Raw genomic sequence first — 26,730 nt, 5'->3', positions numbered from 1 at the left:
ATATTGCTAAGGTTGCTCATAGGATTATTTGACCAGTGAAGACATACCAACAAGTAGACACCAAGAAGTTTTTATTCCTCTTTATAAAGCCTTCTTGATATGTCCACATGTGGATTATTTCTCAGGTCTGGTTACCTGAGTTTCTTGTGGATAAGGAAGTAGTACATAGCATCCAGAGGTATGTGATCAATATTGTGAGTGGTCTATGGAATGTTCCCAGTAAGGGTAGATTGAGGGTTTGTGGATAGCAGAAGTTCGTTAACAGGAAAAAAAAAAAAAAAAAAAAAAAAAAGAGGATACGATAGAAACATTTAAGTTAGTTAAATGTTTATAGGAATGATGCATGGGAAATGTTTCTCCACTTGGTACAGGGACAGAACAACAGATCATCCTGGAAGATGAGTAAGAGTATAGTTAGTAGGGATATGAGGACTAATTTTTCCCTTGGAGAGGGGTGAATGAATGGAATGGTTTTCCAGAGACGTTAGTGAGTACTCTGTCTGTTAATGGGTTCAAGGAGAGGTATGATAGATATTTGGGGATAGTATGGTCTCCTGTAGGTGAGTCTTAAGACGACATGAGGAACTTATACAATTATAATAATAATAACAATAAATTATGCCTTAAACTCATTCAATATGTCTGTATTCACAAAACACTCAGGCAATGCATTCCACTCACCAGCCAGTCTGCATGAAAAGAACTTGCATTTCAAGTCTTTGCTTATACTATCATTATAAAGTTTCCAAGGATTTCACTATATTTCATTGATTTCAACAATTTTTGGGCGAATAAACTCAATCAGTGAAACTGTTTCATCTCCCATATTTCTAATGCTTAATAAATAAACACAGCAATTCGCTTTTAGGTCTATGACCACTCCTACCAAAGCCACTTGTTGGTTGTGATTTCCACACAGCTCACCATTCCCAATTGCCTTTATCACCACTTATGCTACTTATCTCCTGACACTCAACTCCATGCCTTACATTCCATCCCTATGCTGACCATCGTCATACAAAGATTCACTACTACTTCCAATATCTGTTCTCCTTATATCATTTCTCCCTGTCTATCCTGACCCCCCCCCCAACTCAGTTCTTTGTCCATCTTGCATTCTTGGTCTCTCATCAATATCTTTCACACTATGACTATTCTAATTTACAACCAGTTCTCTCTTGTTCACATTATTCATCATTATTAGCTCCTCCTTACATCAACAGTCGCTCTCACTGACTCACAATCACACCAAATCCATCCCGCCCTGAAATGTACTCCAGACATTTACAAACTCCACTTCCTTCACCTCACATAGCTCTGCCAACATACTACTCATGATCCCCACTCTCTCTCCCGAGAAAGATTAGAGGCGTGAACAGATTGCATCAATTGCAATATCATATTAAAAACAAGAATATTAGGAAAGAACTTGGGTATGACTGTATTTTAGTTTGTATATCTCAAAGGGATCTCTTACGTGTGACACTCGTGATTTCTCTGGTTCACAAAGGAATAGCCCGAGGATCGAGCCAAAACCTATGTGGATGATTCATTACTATCATACCTCAGCAGCACACCGACTACCTTTCCAACCACACTGTTATCTTTCACTTTCTTCAACAACCTCCTTTGTTCCAATAACCACCACCAACTCACTTGTCTGCTTCTCATATCTAATGCATCAATTATCCTGCTAATTTCTCTCTCTTCCAGAAAACACTTCTTATGGAAGTTCTCATTTACCACACCCCATAATGGAATCTCCATAGATTGATAATACATGATTTACTACATATGCCAATATCATTCACATAAACAAAGTATTCGTTAAAAAATTGACAATGCAATCTTTTCCTGGGAGGTTGTTCAACATGTGAAAATTTCATTTAAGAAAGGGTTTATATTAAACAGTGTTTAAGGGTTTATATTGGAGCAGTGCCATGGCATAAGAAGTTACATGGACTGAATGTCATTAATGCATGGGAGGTGGTCAGAGATTGAGTGAGGCAGTATCAGAATGCATATCCAGGGTCAGGAGGATAAACCGAGAAAAGCAGGAGCTGCAAAAAAAAAAAAAAGAAAGCATCGTGGAAGGAATATAAACAAAAAGTTGATCAGTTAGCAATATAAATATGTTTGTGAAAATACTAGTGGTGGTGGATAGTAGTGGCATTGTTGTAGATGAGAGTTTCTTGAACCTTTTCCACTTGTGACCCCTTTTTGCCCAAGAAATTTTTACATGACCCCAGGTATATAGGTATATAAAATAGGCATACAAATCAAACATTTACTGATAATAAATCATAAAGAAATTTATTTTAAAACAATTCTTTGGTATACATATAATTTTACCATTTACATGAAGAATTACAATAGCATGGAATCAGAATTAATTTTTGGTCGCTGTGTGTTCATAAATCTTTTACTGTTGCCAAATTTTTCGTGACCCCAAATAGTGTCGGACCCACAGTTTAAGAAGGTCTAGTGTAGATGATGCATTTTGCTGTAGTTGGTAGATGGAGTTGTAGAGTAGGTGCCCTCCCTTGATAAGACTTCGGACTCCTTGGAGGTGCCATGTAATAATAATAATAAATCATAAGCAAGAAGAATAACAAGTATGGTAAGGAAAGCTAAATCAGATTCTGAGAGAAAATTAGCTAAGCAAGCCAAAGTAAATCCAAAATTTTTTTCACTACATAACAGGTAAGAGAAAGAATGATTATGGAAAGATTACTCTTGCTAGTGGTAGGAAAGTGACAAAAGCAGAAGCAATAGTTCAGTTACTAAGTAATTTTTTTTGCAAGGTATGCAATCCAGATGGTGCCTTTGCAGTTACTGATGTGGTGACTGACTGGGAGACTGAAGTGAGAATTGAGGAAGATGAACTGGAGGTACTCAGTATATTGAAAAATATCAATGTGAATATAGTAGTGAGCCTGGATGGTATGTTACCTTGTGTGCTATGAGAATGTGCAGGTGAACTGGCAGTGCTTCTAACGAAGTTGTTTAATCTAAGTCTCGGCTCTGGCAAAGTTGCAAAGGAGTGGAAAGAGGATAAAATAGTTCCATTACATAAAAGTAGTTCCCATACAAATATGACTAAAACAAGGGAACACCATGGAAGCTGTAAGAGCACAAAGAGTTCTTTGTCTGCAGAATAGTTGGTGAGTAGAATGTGTTGCTTGACATTATGGTGAATGTAAACACATAGAATGATTTGAAAGTACAGCTTGATGGGATTTGTGTGTAACAGCGTTTGCCTCCTGCAAGGAGGAATCTGACTCTATGGCAGTCTGGTGTTAATAATAATTAGTCTGCTACTTTACTTTTCAAAACTCCAATATTGTGTTGAGTTTTATTTATTTATTCATGTGGGGTTCCTCCCGTTCCTCGACCGCCCCCTTAGGACTGGTTGATCCTCCTAATGAGGGATTAAGTATGCATGTATTTTATGATTGTAGATCCGTGTGTGTTCACAGGTTCTGTTCACCTGTTCTGAGGGTAAAAAAAAAAAAAAACCCAAGTTTCTGGGCGAAAAAAAAAATCCTTTTACCTCTGTATAAGACCATCTAACTCATCTTTACTCGAAAGAGACCAGATAAAAGTTCCTCACATCATGGATGGGAATCGAACCCAGGTCTTTCTGACCAAATTACTTTGTCTATACTGACTGAGCTATGGAGGCTCTGTTGAGTTGGTAGCAAGTGCATAACTAGTGAATAGGTTTGTTGTTAAGCTTTAAGAGTGAATGCTAGTGTGTGTGGTGAGAAAAAAGAATGAAAGTGATGAGTTGAAAGATAAAATGCATGAAAATGTGATTGTGCATGATGAGGTTGATGTATGAGTGACTGCAAGAATGAAAGGATGGAAAACGAAGAGAATGGCCAAATGGTAATGGGAAAGATAGAACACTTATATGGAGTTTTCTGAAGAACAAAACACAAGATTAAGTGGTTGGACAAATGGTGTGACACAGAAGTGAAAGAACAAAAAGCATGAGAATAAGTAAAAATTTTTTTATGGCGATTCATTGATAAGAGAAGTGATTGAGTAGAAAAAATGATTTAATAGGTGACGGTATGCAAGAAGATATGAAACAGTTGCTAGTATACATGTGAAAAATAAGAGTGAGAAAGTGAAAGCTGTGTGTCTGTTGCCCCAGTACGATAGAGGTGAGCTGAGATATGATTGTGAATAAGTTGGTACAGATTGTGCAGGAGGAATGGTGTAATATTTGTGTATGTGTGGAGCAAGTTTGATGGAAGAAAGGATTTGTATAAGGCTTGCATTTGAATGAAGTCCGTAGTCTTGAGAAAGTATCGTTCAATGACAGTTCGGAAGGGCAGAGTTAGGGAAACTAGAAAGTTTGGGGTGGAGGGATGCAGATGAGCATGAGTCCAGGCAATATAAAGGTTAGTAAGTGGGAAAGTGATCACATGTTGAATGAAGCTCCCAAAGGTTATTAACATTAGTGGAATAAGCAACACAATGTGTAAGGAAGTTTGTGGGATGAAACAGTGTTGCAGTTTATGTATACTAATGCAAGAAGTATTTGGAATAATGGCGATGACCTCAACTTCGCAAAAGTTCTTCTTCATGTAGCTTCCTCAGTGAGAGGGTGCAGCACCATGTCCTTCCAGTTCTCTCTGTTGGTGGCTTTCCTTTTTGTTTCTGCATAGCCATGTGATCCTGTCATTGATCTTATATCTTCAAGCCATGTCCTTTGTTTTTTGCTTCTTGATCCTTTTCCCATAATTTTTCCTTTTAGTATCTGTTAGTATAAACTGTTATAAATAACAGTTTATACTAACTTATAAACTGTTAGTACCCTCTGTCCTGCTGAACCTATCGTCCTGCCAATCTCACCTTTCTCTGGATTATTTCCTGTAATAAAGATCTCTGTGTTCTCATTCTCTGTAGGACATCGATATTTGTTAGATGTTCTGTCCATGGGATTTTCAGAGCTCTCCTATAGCACCACATTTCAAAGGATTATCTGTTGCCTTACTCTCTTCTTGAATATCCAGGTCTCACTTCCATATGTGAAAATTAGCCATACTAATGTTCTTATCATTCTTTTCTTTGTCTCAATACTCACAGAACTTCCGAGCAGATATTTATTTTTCCAGAATGCATCTTTAGCTATGGCTGTTCTTATGTTTATTACTTTATCTTGCTTTCCATCTGCAGTATAGTAGGTGCCTAAATATTTGTATTCTGTTGTATGTTCAATTATCATATTGTTTATGAATATTTCTGGTTTAATTTTTTTTATTTTTTTTGCATTAATATCTAATCCAAATTCTTTACCTTCTTCAATTAGTAGCTGAAGTAATTTGATTAATTTGTTTCTGTTTTCTGCTATTAGAATGGTATCATCAGCATATCTAAGATTGTTTTATTTTATACCATTGATACTAATTCCTGTTTTTTGTTTTTCAATCTTTTTCATCAGTCTCACTATATATATTAAATAGATTTGGTGAAAGGATACAACCTTGTCTAACTCCTCTTTTTATTTTCACTTCAGAAGTCTCAGAGATAAACAGCTGCATTTTCTGTTTGGTGTAAATCATTTTTATAATCTTAATTTATCTAATATATTGAACATTTTATTATGTTTTACCCGGTCAAAAGCCTTCTGAAAGTCTATGAAGTATAAGTAAATGTTCCTATTTCTTTCAAGTGATCTTTCTATTAGTATTTTTAGTTCCAGGATAGCATTAATGGTTCCCATTCCTCTTCTGAAGCCTTTCTGTTGTTCACTCAATTCACCGCTTATGGCTCTTTCAATTTGTTTGTTAACGATGGTTAAAATAATTTTAGATGCATGGGATATTAGGCTCACAGTTCTGTAATCCTCACAATTTTGTGCATTATGTTTCTTTGGAATTGGTATGCAGATAGATGTAAAAACTTCAGGTAATCGTATTGTTTTATAGATGTCCTGAATGGATTCCACTAAATAGTTGTTATTATTGCCAGCCAAAGCTTTCAGCAGCTCAGCTGGAATATTATCACACCCAGGGGATTTATTATTAGGAAGATTCTTAATTACATGTTCTACATCCTTTCTTGTGGGTAGAGTGGTATTTGTTGTCACGTTTAACTTAAGGTGTCGTGAATCATCTAACATGTTATCATCATCATAGAGATCTGATAAGTACTCCACCCATCTTCCATTTATCTTTTCCTTATCAATGAGTATGTTTCCATCTTTGTCCTTGATGTTATTAGACTGTGTTCGTTTTGTTTTTCCATTAAGTTTTTTCACTTTCAGGAATGCTTCTCTGGTTTTGTTCCTATTTTGTAATTTTTCTATCTCAGTGCACTGCCTATTTATCCAGTTCTCTTTCAATCTTTTACATAATTGTTTGATTCTTTTATCCAAAGTTTTATATCTTACCTTTCTTCTTCACTGGCTCCTCTTTTCCATGTTCTTCTTTCATCAATAAGGTTGATTACCTCTTGAGTTATCCATGGTTTTTTCTTTCTTTTTTCTTGTTTATTGATGTGGTTTTTAGCAGATGTTATGATAGCTGCTTGTAGACTCTTCCATTGAGAGGGTTCATTTTCGTTTTGCAACTGTGCAGACAGCAGTTCTGAAATATTTTCATTAAATTTTGATTTTATTATTGGAGTTTGTACCATTTGAAGATCCCATTTTAGGGGTTGACTTCTTTTAAATTTTATTGTTTTCAGGCGAATATTCATCTTCATTAAGACCAGTCTATGATCAGATCCACAGTCAGCACTTGGCATCACCTTTGAGTTCCGTATTCCATTTATGTAATGTTTACTGACTACAATATAGTCTAATTGATTTTTGTATCTTCCATCTGGACTTTCCCATGTGTATCTTGCTGTTGGTTTTTCCTCAAAATAAGTGTTAGCTATAATGAGATTGTGCTTGTTACAGAAATCAATCAGCTTTTGTCCTCTCTCATTCCGAATTCCTAGTCCATATGGACCCACGTGTGTAAATGTTCTTTCTGATCCAACTTTTGCATTCCAGTCACCCATAGCACAAATAACTCGATCTTTCTTGCCTCTGACTTCCTTTATACACCATTTTATTTCATCATACATGATATCCATTTCTGTTTCCTTATTCTGTTCTGTAGGAGCATATATCTGAATGATCAGCATATCTCTAGGTTTAGATTTCACTAGAACTGCCATTAGTCTATCTGATTTTTTGATTATATGGATAATGTTTTTATTAGTTTTCTTCTCTACAATAAATGCTACACCTCTTCTTGATGTTTCACCACCTGACATATATATTCTATATATTCTTGCCATTTGGAAGTTTCAACTCAAAATCTGATGATCCTTTCCAAAAAGTTTCATGTATTCCTAGTATACTGAATATTCAATCTCCCCATCTCTCTCTCTCATCACAGTAGCCAATTTCCCGCATTTATTTAATCCTCTTACATTCCAAGTAGCAACATTCAAGCAATTTCTGCGTTGAGTTTCTTTACAGCAGTCACGGACTGATGATACTGCAGGACCGGCTATTTCACCCTGATACCACCATTCCGGGCGTATTATTAGGTTCCTTTAATTATTCCTGTTATTATTATTATTATTATGAGAATGTGCAAAGGAATTATCAGCTCCTCTAACTAAGCGGATTAATTTAAGTCCAAGTACTAGGAAGGTATCAATATAGTAGAAAGAGGGCAAAATAGGCATCAACTGCACAAAGGAGGCTCTAGCACAGAAAAGCAAATTGCAGGCCAATTAGTATCTCAGGAGATACTAAGGAGAGTGATTAAAGTAGCGGGGAAACTGGGAAAAGACAGAATTCATGACTGGTGTTGGGTAGGAATATGATACTTATAATGGACAACATGGTGTGAAGGGTAGGTCTTAGCTAATTTGCTTATTTTATATAATAAAGTGACAATGAAAGTGACCAACTGGACTTTACAAAAATATTTGACAGGATTTAACATAGAGCGCATGTCCCTATGATGACAGTTCTGCTCCACAAATATTGAGCACTATTTCTATTAACCACACTGACTCCTTTCCAGCTTTTAACAAAGTTTTTCTATTTCGTTTTTATCCACAATAAGATCTCAGCTCATGTTCTGTTCACTTTATCTACAATACTCTAGATGTGTATATAACCACCCTAAATTTCATATCTAGTACCTTTATTTTTAGTCTTGGTTAAAACCACTAAATCTAAGTTTTCATTAGTAACTTCTTTTACCACTTCCTCTATATTTCCTGTGAAACCCTGTGCATACCATGTTCTGAATCTTAGAGTCTGTAACCATAGCCAATTTTGTTTACTAAATTCCCGTCCAGTTCCATTTTTCTTTTGGGGATACACAGCAGTTAATTTTTTACAAGAAAGGGGTGCCAACCTTTTTGCTCAATCCTCAACTTGAAGGACCACAGCTTCATTATCAGAATGCATCTTTTTCTAACCTGCACAGAAATAACTCCAGACTGTACCAAGCTACACAGAGAATTCAATACTGGAGACCATCTAACCCAAAAGACTGTCTTCACCCTAACTATGAGCTCCTTTTCCATATGGAAAGTGAGCTTAAGCAAATGAAAGATCCCTAGCCTTCAAGTTCTAATGGCATCTGGATTGGAAATAGACTGGAGTTTGTCAAGAGATACTGTATGAGAATGGTAAAAGAAATGGATCTGCCTCAAAGTTGATGGAAGAAGAGAACAAACAAAGCTAAGGGAACTTGAGAATACTACTTCCTTTACTATCAAGATGATATCCCCTAAGGCCAGTGGTGTGCTGGTAAATGTTTAACAACCGGCTCCCTTTATGAAAAATTTGATTCTTCACAAAGTTCTATTGTATCTTCAGATGTCTTTGTTTCTGCTTCTTCAAATTTTGTCCTTTTAATGTTTAAGAAGTTTCGTTCCATTTCATGTTTTTCATCTAATGGCTATCTGCTTTTTCGACCTCAAAACCCTGATTAAAATTATTTTAATTATTAAAAAAAAAAAAAAAGAAAAAAACCGAAATAAAAACATATATTAAAGAAAATTTTCCTATATTACCTACAACTTACCTATTATCAAATGAAATCCTGAACAAAAAAAAATGCAACACTAATATTACCACTTGTAGTCGATCAAATGACCAGAGACTTTACCGTCGCAACGAATTTTGGTATTTATCGATAGTGCAACAATGTTGCATTTCCAAGAACTTAATGTTGCAAGTTCAGTTCTTGGAAATTCGCCAAAAAATAAGGCATTATTGTTTATTCAAATACCCAGTTCAGGAGTTTTGATAACGTGTTTGTGTTTTAATGAATACAGACATTGTTTAGTAAATAAAATCATTTCCAAATTCCTGTTCGTAATTGAGTTTGTGTTTTGTGAATTCTCCTTTATGCATTTATTTTTGATAATAATAATAATATATGTAAGTGTTTATTATACAATTTCAAAATATTTACGAGAAAAAGTATATACCACCATTCATCATCTATCCTTTCGTAAAGAATTTTAATATCCGGACTTGCCCGACTTAAAAACATTAACTGACTCGCTAAATTTGAAACATTTTAACAACGGCTCGCACGAGCCGGTCCCAACACACCACTGCCTAAGGCTTTGTTGATCCACAGGTCCTTATTCAATACATTTGGACCATCCCACTATATCTGATGGAATTCCCCATCAACCACTTGAGGAGGGGGGGGGGGTTCTCTAGAGATATCCGGTTCTCTGAGAGGTTTGGATATTCCTAGTTATTATATTTCATACAAAGTATACTGCTTGGGATAACTTTCTCATATCCAACTTTAAAAAGTTAGATAAGAGAAACATTTTAACATCTGTCTTCCTCGGGTTATAAAAGTGAATCTGGAAATTCTACATGGAATGGCTAACAGAAACTCAGATTAACAGTACGGCAATGTGATCTATAGCACTAAATATAAGTTTTCAAGATTTATTAATTTTCTTTATCAATACCCTCCGAGGACCATTAGTTGAGTGTTACAGGGAGCACTTGTCATACAGATGAGTGATTTTATTTTAGCAGATATATACAATTTCATTGATTGTTAATAGCAGTAGTGTGTTTACTTAATGATTGTGCAACTGAGTGTGTTTGTATTGCAAGTCTTGTTACATGTATGTTGTTTAAGAAGTGTTTTTTACATGACGCTGATAAGTACAAGAACAATGGCTTCCTTACTCAAAATGTTTAATGGGGAATTTCATGCTATGTAGCACATGTGCTGATTATATTCACTGCTAATAGTGAATGGCTTATCATAACAAAAGTGAGAGTGGAGAGAAGGTGTGTAATAAACATCCCATGAGTGAGCATAAGAAATGCGAGATGTGTTGAAAGTGAGAGAATGAAGTGATGACTGGTAATCACATAAGATGAAAGTGTTGAATTGAACGTAGTGGAAGGAGTGAACAATAGTGGGTGGAATATGAATGGGAGCATGAAAGAAGTGGTTTAAAGTAATGTCGATGATTAGATGATAGTAAGGAGAGAAACAATGTGCTTCAGTGAAGTCCTTCACAAGGTAAAACGTCAGCTTGAACAACTTAAAAAATGTTTATGTGAAACAACAGGGTGGAGAATGAAAAAGTGAAAGGGAAGATTATAAAGAGTGAGAAGTCGGAAGTAACAAGAGATTCTGTGATAAGTGATGTACATGAAGAGAAAGGAATTCTCAGTCAAGAAAAGATGTAAGTGGAACCAAAGACTGAGGATTGTAGCAAAATTAGGAGACAGCTTGAAGAAGCTATAAGGGAAGAATGTTAACAGTGCAAAGGAAATAGCCAGGGAATGCTGAAAGCAGTATCAGACTGCACTCCCACACATTTTCCCATCCACCAAAATATGGATAAGAAATACTATCCATCAGTTATCTCCATTAAGAGGTGTGATAATCTTTCATATGCAGAAGAATACTTAACTGGATTAACTCATTTCGTTGCTGAAAGCAAGAGAAAACGTCATTTTCAAAGTTCATGTAATTTTAAATAGAGATATTAGTCATTTAACAGTAATGTAATTATAATTTAATTATAAGTACATGATTAACATAATTATAATTAATACTGTTAATAGCAGGACAAAATAAGCAGCCACAGATGGCTACGAAAAATGTTTAAAATAATTTATTATTATTATTATTAATAGAATTAAAGATTAAAGGAAGGAATTAAAGCGATAATAACACAGCTTTAAAAACTGAATATAAGATAACAAGGAATTGCCATACAACACAAATAAGAAACTACTACAGAGACAAATTAATCTCTGCACAAAACAACATGAAACAAACCTGGCATCTGATCAACGAGATGCTAGATTGTGCTCCCAACACCACCGCCTCTGAAACCATAAAACACAGCTTCCTGAAAGACGCAGAACCTATCCAACAACTAACAAATGACTTTAACCAATACTTTGCAGACTCCATCCAAGAACTGTACAGAAATATTCCCCCAATCACAAAACGCGATCCTCCACTTGGACCACAATCAAAACAGACATTATGGTTCCTGACCATAAAAGAAGCAGAACTTCTCTCTGTAATACATCAAATCAAACCAAACAAAGGCCCAAGAATTGATGGTATAAGACCTAAGGATATCAAGGAACATGCAACTAGCTTAGGCCCTATCATACTGAAATTAATAAATAAAATATATAAAACAGGACAGATACCAAGTATGCTAAAGACTGCCATAATCACATCCACATACAAACATGGAAAAAGAAATTTAATCAGCAATTACAGACCCATAGTAACATTACCAATTATCAATCAAATTATAGAGCGGTTAGAAAAGCTGAAGCATGTTGTAATAGATGGGCCCCTGCACAGGTGGTTTACAAACTATCTTCAAAATAGAAAGTATATCACACGTATCGGGTCAAACTGAAGTAGAGAGCTACCAGTAACCTGTGGAGTGCCACAAGGAGCTGTACTCTCCCCAACTCTATTCAACATTTACATGAACGATATTAATCAGCTACCTCTCAAAGGTAAAATCTTCCAATATGCAGATGACAGAGCTGTAATATCCATCCATAACAATGCAAGCATGACATAAATCTGCTCATAGACTGGCTCACCAAAAACTCAGATAAGACAAAATTAATGATATTCAGAAATCCACTGACTCGACCAGTTGATAACAAATATATAACCATCCAACACCCACTCTCCAACGTGAAAAACACACAGAACAGTAAAACCACTACAATCACTCAGGTTGAAACAATACAATACCTTGGAATTTACTTCGATGCAGATATGAGCTGGAATAGCCACATAAACCAACTACACAACAAACTCCAAACAATAAGTGGCAAACTCTACAGGTTAAAAGAGATAGTTCCCACATGCCTAAAAACACTAATATACAAAGCACTATGCCAAAATATACTAAGATGCGCTATAAGAACATATGCTTTCTGTGCACTCTACAAACTAAATAGATTGATGTCGTTACAGTACAAAATGATAAAACTGATCTTTCGGGAACAAAGAGACAATAACGACTTTATATACACTGCAATGTCAGAACACAAAATACTGACAGCAAAACACTTATGTCTCTCTGCAGCTTTCTAAAACATTATTTCGATGCCAACTACAGGACAGTCAGAAATACATACCATATAACAAGACCTCAGACTACTAATTATATCACATATAAATACAATAATCACTTCGGAAAGGTCACATGAAACTTCTATATCCCAGACATGATAAACAAATTATCTTTTGAATACAGAAACCTTACGAACTATGATAGCCTGAAAAGAGCTCTAAGGACATACTATGAACAAGAAACAAACACCTCAAATACCATACAAAGTTAATGAAACACAATATATTCGTTCAGGCTTCCAGTTCAGCGACGCATCAAGACATTCCAAGTTATTGTGTGTATTTCTGTGTGCATGGTGTGGGCAAATTTCTCAGTCAACGGCTGCAGTGGAAATCAAACGTATTAAACATAGGTTTGATTTCGTAACTTCTCAACACAGCAAACAAACCTGTAAATAATAACTAACTGGTGTCATCCTCAGATAAGCTTACAAATAAGCTTCGAGGATGAAAGCTGAGAAATTATATCTCATCCAAGATTAAAAAAAAAAAAAAAAAAAAAAAAAAAAAAAAAAAAAAAAAATATCCAAACCCACATATCCCATTTCAGTGCTGTAGTTACAATGCTTAAATATACTAAAAAATCAAAATTATAAATATATATAATTCATTGTTAAATGAATAAATGCTGTGTTATTATTATTATTACATTATACAGGAAAAAAAGAAAAAAAATCTGTACGAATTTCATTGTTACAAAAAAAAAAAAAAAAAAAAAAATAGAATTAAACCTGTTGTAAATATGTAATCACAATAAAGAGTCAAGAGGCTGTCCCCCTTAATTTAATGTAATCACAAAATTAATCATAATTTTAATAATAAAAAAGGATTAAATTTTTTTTTTAAAAAGAAAAATATGTAATCAAGTATGTATCATATGTATTTAATGTGTGTATCATATGTAATCAAATGTATTTAACATATGTAATAATAAAAAAAAAATATTATGTGACACCTCCAGGGAGTCCAACAACTCATTGAGGGAGGGCACCTACTTTACATCTCTCTCTCTCTGTCTCCACCACTCAATCCACCAACTATACCTACAATTTACTGCTCATAAATCTAGTATCAGCCCAGAAAAGCAAATGCCAGAATTTTTATTTTCATTAAAAAAAAACTTAGTGAGGATAATCACTTTTATTTAACAATTATTTTATAAATTAATTGTGTGAGTTTTAAAAAGTTCACTGTTTCTTTTAAATTAAGACTTGTATATTGTTTATTTAAAATTCTAGTTAGAAATCCCTTCATAAAATCTTACCACTTTCCACCCTTCTATAGTTTTGATTGACAAAAAACAATGATCTTCTCATATACTGTGACATTTATAACATTTTATAATGTTATCTGCAACTATGAACTGCAGTTCCCCTCTCATAATTCTGAAAACTGTGCATTACAAAGTGAATTAAATAGTCAGGGAATATTAGATATTAGCTATGCTTTCTACATCTTATAATTATTTTAGTCATTTGGCTGGTAAAAATAACAAGAAAATAATCTTGCACACTTTGTTTTGGAAAATAAAAAGTAAAGAAACACTAGTAATAATATCCTGTTAAATGAAGAAGGAAATGATTCTACTACTTATTATAGTTCAGAATCTACTTGCAGTATGAATTTTAATGCTGCACATTTGAAAAGAAATACATTTACTATTAGTCATGTATTGGTTTAGTACATTTACTATTAGTTTAATGTGGAATTTTTGATGTAGTTATACTTTTACTGCTGTTTTTAGAGTAAAAACGTATACGTAATGCTCCTAAAGTGAAATAGTTTAATTGTCTAATGAATAGTTTGAAAATAAATTATAATCTGAAATACTGTGGATTGAATAAGCAAAACACGCCCAAGTGGAGATACCAGGCAGAAGCATTAGCAAGGTCTATATCAACAAGGAGATGTGTTTTGCATTATGGGAGATACTGAGATAGGAGTGTTGGTAGCTTGCTCCACCTTTGCAAGGAGTTGCCCGGTGTTGTACCACTTTACCCCAGTCCTGAAGATACTTTCAGTTTGTTTGCACGCACTTGGATAAAGGATTAAACTAAAGATTAAAGTTGTTTGCGAGCTCTGCTCATAACACCCTTAAAGTTAGTATATAAGCATGTCGCTAGGTTCAAACAAGTTTCTGCTGACCAGCAAGATAAAAAAAAAAAGGGGGTGCTCGGAGGAAAACAAAGAGCAGGTCGAACTCAAAAGAAGATGAAACAGTCATGCCGAATTCTTTGGGGTTTACTACCCTTAGTGCAAGGACCAGAGATTGTAAAATAAAAGGGGACTGAGTGGGACTTCCAGTCATCGGCAGAGGAGAGGCAGTCGGAACCAGAGCAGTAGCGGCAGAGAGGCAAGGCCCCAGTTACAAGAGAGGAGAGCCGAGATCCAGTTGCCAAGAGAGCAAGGCGAAGCACTGTTACCAAAGCGAGCCAGAGCCAGTCGGCGGCAATTAGTACCAGAAGTGGTGGCAGTTAGAAGCAGAAGTTCCTGAAGTAGGATCCAGAGGAGAATTTGCCCGTATGCTGAAACCTCTTGCATGTGCTATTAGAGTACTGCAGATTGCAGTCCAAAAGCCCGCCAATATCCCGATGTGATACTGCTGAAGCAGGCCTAAAACTTGAGATGAAAGAAAAGCCATAGAGACTTTAGTGCAAGAATCTTGACTGAATGTGATACAGAGCCTCTGTAAGTTCCATCCTTTTGTACAATTTCTCTTATAATCTAGGAGATATGTTATAGATGGACTGTTAATAATTAATTTAATAGTAAAAGAAGTGTCCATAAGAGAGTCAATTGGCATGTTAGAAGTTGATATCAAATTTGTAAAAAAAAATAACTTAATAAAGAGTTAGCTAACCTCTTTGCGAGTAAACTAGAAGTTTAATAAGTTGAATTTGTAAGCAGAGAGTAAATAAGTTTTTGAGTTAAAGAGATTATTTAGTGTTGAAGTAAAAGGATTCTAATTTTATACTAAAGATTTTATAGATGGGTAGAGAAAGCAATCTCCCTGTCATTTGATTCATGTATATTTCATATTAATGTAAATAAATGTGTTTTAATTTTTTGTTAAAAGAGTGCTGCCTGATCTTTTATTTTACAATGCACTGTTTCTAAAAATAATCGGACTTATGAGTGGGAAACAACTAAGGCATTAAAAGCGCAGTTTAATTACTTAAGAACCACGTCTGTTTATATAAACTTTGTTGAAGGAATATATGCTAGTAAGAGAGAGAAACCTACCGGACATTTTACTGAGTGTTATGCCGATATTGAAATACTGGATAGCGAAGTCTTAACAAAAAAAATTTTCCAGTGTTCATAGGCATACGACTAGTAAAATACAAAAGGTGGATAAACATAATATGCAGTAAAGTAAGTGAGAAAGGTTACAAGAGAGAAAGTGTGCACTGCTAATTAATAATAAAGAATAAAAGAAAATATTACAATAACACAGCAGACAGTTCGTTACATAATAACCAGTCCATGTCCTGAGCAGAAATCCAACAGGTATTTGCCATTATTATTAGCTTTGCTATTTTCCCCAAAACATCTTTTTATGTCTGACAATCATTTCCTATTCAGCTATTTAGATCCCCAACAAGACCAACTTTTCCTTTTTCATTGTGTCAGTTGATTTCTCTAAAACCTCAAAAAATTCATGCACTTCTACTTTAGTAGAACCTTCTGTGGGACCACAGGCACAAATAAGTCTCATTGTCCACTTCCCCATTCTGATATTTGCTCACATCACTCTACTTGATATTGCCTGCCATTCAAGAAGATTAGCCTTGTATAGCTACTTCTTTTCCCTGATTATTATTGCCTGAATATAACAATTTGTATTTATTGCTTAAAGATCTCACCAGTTTTTGTCTTTTTTTTTTTGTTTCAGTCACCCCCTATTATACCGATCTGGTACTTACCCAATTCTTCAGCTAGCTCCATTTCTTTGCCATTCAGGCTTCTTATGTTGATGGTACTGATCTTGAATTCTGGTGGTGTGAAATATTAGAATAATTTTAGAAAACAGCTGAATAGCCAATGGAAAAGAAGCTAGTTGCTGGAATAGTTTCAGTTTTAAGAGCATATGCTTTAGCAGACACACAGTTGTATTATAATTTACCGGCCTGGTTGGCCGAGTGGTTAGTGTATCTGTTCTCCAGTCAAAAGGCTGCTGGTTCGAATCCCACTGTGAGCATGGATGTTGTGATTGTCTGTGAAAATACTAGTGGTGGAGGTGGTGGTTGTATGGTTGGTAGATGGTGCTGGAGTAGTTGCAGTTCATTGTAGTTGGTGGATTAAGTTTTGGAGATAGAGAGTTGTAGAATAGGTGTCCTCCCTCGATGAGTCTTTGGACTCCCTGGAGGTGTCACATAATAATAATAATAATAATTCAATTCTTAACACAGTAAAATGAAGTAATAGATTTCAAATACTCCTATACAATACTTCCTATGAAAACTTACAAATGAGAAGAAAATTAGAAAGATTAAAAACTATAAAGTTATTCTAGTTTGGTTGATTGAGTGAAGGGAAGGGAACAATTGCAACTGGAATTCTTAAAAACAAGTACAAATTTCTGAATCAGTTCTGTGTAGAATATGTTTCCCATATTTTTACCACATCTATTTACAATGATTATCATGGATATTATTAGTGATATTATCTGTTGCAATTTTAAGCTAAAGGTGAAAGAGAATGATGTTTCTACCGATATATTAATGGATATAAAATTTTGATATATATGAAAAAAATCTCACAAAGCAAGTAGTGATATTTAATAATCATTGTTCATAAAAACAGAATAATCCTTATGCAAAACTGTAAGCATGATAATAATCCACATAATGGAATGGAATTTTATATGGCAAGAAAAAAAAAAGTAATTTTAAATAATGAATTCTCTTGTCACAGTGAGAATCAAACGCAAGTCTTTTCCACCAGAAGAGCACAATTTTCCCCATCATTATTTAAAAAAAATTTCAAATAATATTTATTTCAATAAATGGTATTTGAAAATGTTATTTATAACTATTTAACATGATTTTCAAAGCAAGCATTTAAAAAATAGTGCAACAATTATTTCTGCAATATTGTCAAATAAAAAAAAAAAAACTAAAATAAATTATGTTGTTTCATTGCACTGATATGAAAAATAAGGAAGGGCACATTTACCATTAGTCAAATTCATTGCAAAGATTACCATGTTCACGAACAATACAAAACAGAGGCAAGAAGGGTAAACTTAGCATAGGTAATAGTTAAATCAGAGTGTAAGAGGAAATTACCTAAGCAGGTCAAAGAAATTCCTAGAATTTTTCCCTGTAAGTATCAAGTAAGAAGAGAATGATTATGAAAGAATAACTTTAATCAGTGCTGATTTTGGATAGTGACAAAAGCAGAAGAAATAGTTTAGTTACTAAGTGATCACTTTGCAAGGATACAAAGGAGATACTGTAGTTGTTGATGTAACAGAGACTGATGTGAGAATTGCGGTTCAGTGACAGTGCTTTAATCTAAGTCTCAGCTCTGGCAAGGTTCTAAGGGAGTAACAAGAGGACAAGGTAGTTCCATTACATGAAGGAGACTCCAAGGCCTAAGTAATACTGGAAAAAGTGATTAAAGTAGAATTTAGGAATGTGTGGAAAGGAATATGGAATGCTATGTGGGCAGCACAACTCTGTAAAAGATAGATTCAGCCTTAATAATTCATATTTTAAGTTGCAAAGCCTCATGAATAGGAGGAAGAGGTGGGATATGATTGAGACATATAAGCCAGTCACGGGTTGTTATGAGATTGACATGGAAGAAATACAAGGATTAACCTCCCATAGAATGGGAGAGAAGGGGGGGGGGGAAAGAGGCCACTGCTGGAAACTGTATAAGGAGGGTGTGAGCAAAGGAGCGAGGAGCAGGTTCTTTGCAAGGAGAATGCAAAGTTCAGCATCTTTGTATGAATAACTGTAGGTTTCCCATGATGAGTCTTCTGACACCATGGAGATACCTATATAATAATAATGATGGCATAAGCTTTCTTCAAAATAATACAAAGTGGGAAAAAAAATTGCAATAATAATTAGTCCTATGGCACACCCAGATTACTAAAGCATCACCTATTTCATTTTTTTATTAAAAAAAAAAAAAAATTGTGGCACAAGTTTGACTGAATGTTTATAAAATATGGGCTGCTTATAAGTAGTCGTAGTGCAGATTTTACCACTGAAATTCTTTGCCTATTTTTCATTTTCGATGTGGAAACAAACTAAATGTTATCATGGAAATATAAAAGAATTATATCGCATCCAATGATTCAAGACAATATTATTATTATCCCTAGACCTCATGGAGTCAAAGACTCATCAAAGAGGTTCTTTTGTCGTGCACACAGCTCATCATACCACGCCTTAAACACACTCAAATTCTCTGCAGACACCACACTCTCAGGCAAGGCATTTCAATCATTCACAGTACTGCATGCAAAAAAACCTGCTTCTCACTCTCCTTATACAGCTTCCAGGGATGACCTCTTGTTCTCTGATTTCCCACCGTTTTCTGTAAAACTTCTCTAACACTGATCCTAAAACAACTTACTATAACCCTTACTAACTTGTAGGTCTCTATCATATCCCCCTCTTTCTCTATCCACTAGCCTCTGTAAATTGCATCTTCTCAACCTTTCCTCATATTTGACATTCCAGAGATCAGAAACTACCTCTGAACCCTTTCCAACAATATGATCTTAGCATCCTGGATGCTATGTAGAGAGAAAGAAAGCCACTATTATATATAGACTTGCAGGGTCAAACACAATAAAGTCATGTTTAGGCAGGTAACAGGTAAAAAAAATGTTATCCTGTTAGAAAGTGATTGGTTATTGAATGGAGAAAAATTATTAAGTAGTCCTTGGGATGTCATCTCCACTGGCTACTCAGCTATTGTTGTATCTCATATTTTGAGTTATATTCTCTAATACAGGTATGTGTCAGGCTAACTCACTTTCAGCTGACATAAGCTCTATTTCAAAGAAATATCACTCATGTCAGAGATAAGAATCAAATCCAAGTAATTTGCAAGCAAAAGTGAACGTTGTCTCATTCGCTAAACTGCAATAAAGAAACTTTTTTCAAAGAATAAGAGCAAGCAAATGAATAACAAATGGCATGAAAGGCAATATAGAAGTTAAAGTATCCTACAATGAGTCCTTTGATTCCATCGAGATATGGTGGTGGTGGTGGTGATGATGATGATGATAATAATAACAATAATAAAAGTACCTTGGTCTTGCTTCAGAAATCAATTTCACTAGTGTCTGAAGTAATGCAATTTTCTCATTATCAGAGGACAGCTGAGGATGACATTTCAGAGTATATGCATAGAGTGTTAGAAAACAATTATTCTTTACAGAAGCTGAGAGGAAGTCTTGATGAGTTAACTCCGGAACATGAAAACAGGAAATTATTTTAACCCATTTGATATGCGATGTAGAATGTTTTTCATTTTCTGAAACATAAAAGTCCAAATATGTTAACTTTTTTTTTTTTTTTGAACTAATCAAACAAATTATTATTCGTATAATACTAATATCAATACTGATATCATAAACTTTTTCTTCAGTTTAATACTAATTAAAACTTGACACTTTATCAACTAATCAAATATTAAATAAAAATCAGTTTACTTTTGTCTCAGTTCCAAATGTAATTTGCGTTATTTTTCAACAATTACATACAGTGATCTTGGTCATATACTCAATACAAGCTAGTAAGTAATGGCAGGACCTGACCAAACAAGATGGAATAATCAGCACATAGTTCACACAAATCTTAATGTAGTTGACACTTTGTGCTCGAGAAATTTATCCTCTGTACCCACGCTGGATGCTAGTTATAACAGGAAATACTGACAGAATCTGGTGGTATATGTGTATGGCAAAATCAAGCCCAATTTTATATTTGCGGATGACTGTCATTCAATATGAATTTTCAATGTTCATATATACAAATTTAATATTCAAAAATATTAACAGCAGTCCACATTATAACTTGTTAATATTATGTGAATGTTAAGTATTCTTAGTGAACTTTATCACATTCTTTTCTTTGTCACACCATACAAAGTAGATTAGAAGTGCTTTTCTTTTGTTGTTAATGCATCTATATTAGATTTATTAAGAGCCTTTGGTATTCTCAACTTTTTTTTTTTTGTGACTTTCTTTCAGGACTTGCATGACCTCTGTCTGTTCTGTCCTCCTGTTACTGCTAAATTCAGAACCCAGTTGCTTCTTCATATCAAAATACTCCAATATCCATCAGCATACCATACCAAGTCATATAACCATGTTGGAGTGAGAAAAAAGAGATGTAGAGATAAATACCTAATTTATTTGTATATTTTTTTCAGTTATTTTTTGAAAATAAACATACTTTTTAAACAATATTTTAAATTAAGGGAATATAAAATCCACATTGTTTTAAAACCGAATAAGAAACTCAAAGATTGGAATCAGAGAGTTTCATGCCGAATATAGCAAACTATAAAGTATCGGCGATCACTAGCGTGAGCTAATGAAAGTGACCCTAGTACGTAGTACAATATCGGACAACTCGTTGCAAAGGTGGGGAAGGTCAGATCGCTATTCTTAGGTATTTTCCATAATATAAAAACACATTTCCTAGGAAATGTATGCTGTTATTACATTATGGAGGGAGGTCACTACCCAGACTGGTTTCAGCCTTTTTTCAGGCTTCATCAGTGAGTAGCTAGACCATAATACCAAAGTGTAGAGCGAAAAGAACTTATATACTCTGCTATACGAGTTTCCGAAGAAGGTGCAACCATTAAGTTACTTAAATATAAAGAGCTAATAATTGAAACTCTCTGATTCCAAAGATTGGAATCAGAGAGTTTCATGCCGAATATAGTAAACTATAAAGTATCGGCGATCACTAGCGTGAGCTAATGAAAGTGACCCTAGTACGTAGTACAATATCGGACAATTGTTGCAAAGGTGGGGAAGGTTCAGATCGCTATTCTTAGGTATTTTCCATAATGTAAAAACACATTTCCTAGGAAGAATGTTGTTATTACATTATGGAGGGAGGTCACTACCCAGACCGGTTTCAGCCTTTTTTGAGGCTTCATCAGTGAGTAGCTAGACCATAATACCAAAGTGTATAGCGAAAATAACCTATATACTCTGCTATACGAGTTTCCAAAGAAGGTGCAATCATTAAGTTACTTAAATATAAAGAGCTAATAAGCTTCATTTCGGCGATATAAACAATCTTTGAGTTTCTTATTCGGTTTTAAAACAATGTGGATTTTATATCCCCTTAATTTAAAATATTGTTTATATCGCCGAAGAATAGCGATCTGAACTTCTGACCCTAGTACGTAGTACAATATCGGACAACACCTTTGCAACGAGTTGTCCGAAATTGTACTACGTACTAGGGTCACTTGCATTAGCTCACGCTAGTGATCGCCGATACTTTATAGTTTACTATATTCGGCATGAAACTCTCTGATTCCAATCTTTGAGTTTCTTATTCGGTTTTAAAACAATGTGGATTTTATATCCCCTTAATTTAAAATATTGTTTATATCGCCGAAATGAAGCTTATTAGCTCTTTATATTTAAGTATACTTTTTAAATATATTTCATTTTTATTAAGCTTTCAAGTATACACAAGTCCTGAATTATCATGACAAATTCCAAGCCTAATGGATAAATTTATCAAGAGACAAGAAATACACACACTCCTCGACATACTAAGTAGACTGTTCCACAACTCCTTATGCAACTCAAAATTTATATAAGTTGGATTCTCCTTCCCTTATCTTTCATAACACACTGTTATTTATTCATATTGGGGTTTCCTCCTTTCTCCCCCAACCTGAGGGGGGGGGGGGGAAACAGGTTGAACCTTCCTAATGAGGGATTAGGTATATATATATATTTTATAACTGTAAATCTGTGTGTATGTGTGTGTAGTTCATGGGCTGGTTTTCGTGTTCTGAGGGACAAAAAACCCAAGCTTTTGGGGTAAAAATACTCTCTACTTCCGTATGAGACTGGCTAAGTTACCTTTAGTCAAAAGAGACCAGATAAAGGTTCCTCACATCATAGATAGGAATTGAAACCAGGTCTTTCTGACCAAAGGACTTTATCTGTATTGACTAAGCTACGGAGGCTTTATAGACTTTGTTATGTCAAACACATAGGCAAAAAATAAACATGTAATGCAATGCAAAAATATTAAATAGTAAAACAAAAAGAAAAGATAAGATAAACATCACATATTAAATAAATAAAAGATACATACACATATTTTACACCATATTCAGTGGGACAATTTTTAAACACTGAACACACCACGTGGAAAGGCTTATTTGTTCGTCGCACATGTTGACTGGATTTTAATGGTACAGGTGCAAACACAGATTGATAAGAAAATAACTATTTATTAACTTAAATGCTAATATTTCGCTGGAATTATATCCTGCATCTTCAGAGCATGCAAACAAAGTTTGTTACAGTAGAGAGACAACCGCAATCTGGTGTAACAGCGAGACTAGTACGAGTAATTGTGGTGTGCAACATAAAGACTAAAATCTTAATTAGGTGCCATCTAAGTTAAAAAAAAAATATATATTAATTTGGTCTTAGGATGACTGCCTCCCAAATCTTTGGTAGATTTATACAGCCATACTTGTTGAGGTTTGGAGTATGTTTCAAGGCTTCTGTTGATTCCAGGAACAACCTCTGTGACTTGTAAAAGCATCTGTGCAGTACTTTTTTTTTTTTTTTTTTTAATTGATCCTGTGTGCAAGGTTATCCAAAGCATATTCTTTCAGACCACCCCCACTTGCCATAGCAAAAGTGCTGGATATATTTTTTGTGTTCAATGAAGCAGATGTCCAAAGTTCTTCCTGTCTGTCCATAGTAGGATCGATGACATGAATAGGGCACATCATAGACTCCTGGATGTGATAAAGGAGAGAATTTGTCCTTAGGTTAACAGATGAGAGTTGCCAATTTCACATAAGGTTTAAATACAGTGCGTAACTGGTGTTTGTTAAGCACCCTAGATATCTTTTCCGATGTGCCTTTAATGTATGGGATGGTGATAGTTTTGTTGTAGTCATCTGGTAGATAGTAGGGGAATTTTTGGGGAGCATTTAGTATTTTACCTATCTTATGGGGATTATAGCCACTGGTCAGGAAGGTGTGATGCAGGTGAGAAAGTTCAGCAGTGAGAGCAATGTCATTAGAACAAATTGCTCTAGCTCTATGGGTTAGTGTTTTTAAGATACCATATTGTTGAGAAGGGTGATGGTGTGTTTAATAAATTTATTGAAAGTTTATTTTACACTTGGTTAGACTATAATAAATTTAGTTTAATCCTTTATCCAAGTGTGAGCAAACAATGTTTGCACCTGAAAATATCTTCAGGACCTTATATTTTCTGAATATACTTATATTCAGAAAATATAAGGTAGTACAATACTGGGCAACTCGTAGCAAAGGTGGACCAAGCTAACATCACACCTATCTCAGTATCTCCCATAATGCAAAACACATCTCCTTACGGATATGTATAATGTAATGCATTAAGGGAAAGGTCACTACCCCCAGACTAGTTTCGACCTTTATTGAGGTCTCTTCAGGGAGGGCCAGGCAGAAGCAATGGCGAGGTCATCTATACCTATAAGGAGTTGCCAAAGGGTATGTCACCTTTTTATTAAATTATTCTGGATTTAGAGAAAGATGTTGAAAGTTTATTTTACACTTGGTTAGACTATAATAAATTTAGTTTAATCCTTTATCCAAGGGTGAGCAAACAAAGTTTGCACCTGAAAATATCTTCAGGACTGGGGTAAGGTAGTACAACACCGAACAACTCGTAGCAAAGGTGGACAAACTAACATCACTCCTATCTCAGTATCTCCCATAATACAAAACACATCTGTTTGTGGATATGTATGGTGTGATTGTTTGTGTAAATATCTCCCTGTACGTGTGGGTTTTCTATAAACCGAGAATGATAAGGAACCTTCTGGAAGACATGTAATAAGTGTGTCCAGGAAAGGCAGGCAGTCATTGGCTTCTAGTCCATTGAAAAGCGGATTTTAGCGCTGGCTATTTAGATGCACTAAAAATGTATTCGATGTGTCTGGGCCATGTGGCCAAATTGCAAAGACATCATCAACATAGCGTGGCCAGAGACTAGGTTTGAGAGTGGCTGTGCTGATAGCTAGCTTCATGAGATGTTCTATGTAGAAGTTGGCTAAGCGAGGGGAATCCCATAGCTGTCCCATCTAACAGTTTGTATATTTTCCCTTTCCATGTAAAATAACCTACCTGTACTGTGAATTTAAATAGCTAAAATATACCAGGGGGAAATTGTGAATTTAGTAAGTTAAGAGTTTCAGTTAACACCTTAAAAAGTTCAGTTAAGTCTGAACTTTTTAAGGTGTGGTTTTCTAAAATACTTTTTAGGTGGGTAGAATTTTTAACAAAAGAGGGAGAATTGTTTGTGCAAGTGGCTAGCAGTTTGGCTAAATGTTTAGCAAGTTTATGTGGGACTGTTATGTGTATACTATCTACATTAGGGTGAAAAGGTGTACCTCGTTTGTGAATTTTTGGAGCTCCATATATTCTGGGTGTTTTAACATGGAGGGGTTTGAGTTTGTTGACTGTTTCTTTTGGCCAGGAAGCGACTTTGTTCAATAACTTGCACACCTTATTCTTTTGTGAGTTGGTGGGATCTCGATCTATAATTTGATATGTTGACTGATCTTGGATAAGTGTGTGCATTTTGTTTTCATATTCTATTGTATCTATCACTACAGTTGCGTTACCTTTGCCTGATTAGGTTATGGTAATGTGGTTATTATTGCATAGCTCTTTTAGAGCCATGATTTCTTTACGTGGGATATCATTTTTGGGAGGCTTAGAATGGATTAGGATGTTGGCCATGTCTAATCGAATATTATTGGCTATTGCTGGAGGCAGGTTGTATATCCCACGTTCAACGGAAGCCATTATTTTAGCTTTTGGAACTTCTTTAGGAGTAATGGCAAAACTGTGTCCCAGACTTAAAGCACGCGTGGCTTCTTTGGTTAAGGTTACTGATGATAAGTTCACAACGATGCCATCTTGATGTAATTGAGGCCACTGCATAGCAATGCATTGTTGGAGGATATTAAAGTTCTTCTGGTGCCTGTTTTTAACTTAAGAAAATTCTTTGTTGGCTGTAGAGTCGGAGATGCTATCCAGGATATCCCATAATGCACTGATGGAAGAATTTATTTTTGATAGTTCTCGGCAAGTAGCGTATGACTGTTCACGTATTAGTGCTAAACTCGCTCGTTTATAAATACGTTGGGCTTTGGCCGAGTGAAACTTGTTATTAATTTTTATACAGTTTAGTATTAAATTGGTATCTTGGCACCTTTTTAAGAAGGCTAACCTGTTCAGTTGGCATGCCAATTTTACTTTCCACTTAACATATTGTCGTGCCTTGTGTACGATATCAACTCCATTAAGAATACTTAACCGTGTGGAAAGGCTTATGTGTTCGTCGCACATGTTGATTGGACATACAATCACGGAGACGATACAAGTTTCGCTCAGCCAAAACCCAACGTATTTATAAACAAGTGAGTTTAATTGGTGGGTGATGGAATTTTTTTACTATTTTTTTCTGAACTCAGAACCTAAAAATCTATAAGAATCAATTATTACTTCTTAGACAACTTTTCCATCGCAGGCCTGTGTTATTACTATTATTATTATGTGACACCTCCAGGGAGTCCAAAGACTCATTGAGGGAGGACACCTACTCTGCATCTTTCTGTCTCCACCACTCAATCCGCCAACTATACCAAGGCGGTCCTTCTACTGCCTGCCACCACTACCACTAGTATTTCCACAGACAATCACAAACATCCATGCACATGGCAGGATTCAAACCCACAGCCTTTTGGCTTCAGAACTTTTGCTTCAGACAGCTGTATAGAATGACTTGCAATTTCGCATGGATGCTTATGACAGATGTACCAACTTAGGGGAAAA

At 35.1% G+C, this 26,730-nt stretch overlaps 1 protein-coding gene across 3 annotated transcripts in view; it reads right to left on the bottom strand.

Moving 5' to 3' along the window:
* Positions 1-26,730, bottom strand: part of Epg5 (ectopic P-granules autophagy protein 5) — a 923,436-nt gene that overhangs the window by 73,807 nt on the left and 822,899 nt on the right. For 2 of the 3 annotated variants that reach the window (XM_090395199.1, XM_090395200.1), the window contains exon 43: positions 19,925-20,150. The exons of the other annotated variant lie outside the window; for it this stretch is intronic. In XM_090395199.1, coding sequence (XP_090251325.1) covers positions 19,925-20,150 — 226 coding nt within the window. The remainder of the gene's footprint in view (positions 1-19,924; positions 20,151-26,730) is intronic. 3 annotated transcript variants of the gene reach the window in all.

This window comes from Typopeltis vanoorti, chromosome 7 (genome assembly GCF_054136105.1).
Source record: "Typopeltis vanoorti isolate ZY-2024b chromosome 7, IOZ_Tvanoo_1.0, whole genome shotgun sequence".
NCBI lineage: Eukaryota > Metazoa > Arthropoda > Arachnida > Uropygi > Thelyphonidae > Typopeltis > Typopeltis vanoorti.
The sequence above is the reverse complement of the archived record's forward strand: the minus strand, read 5'-3'. Positions and strand labels throughout refer to the sequence as shown.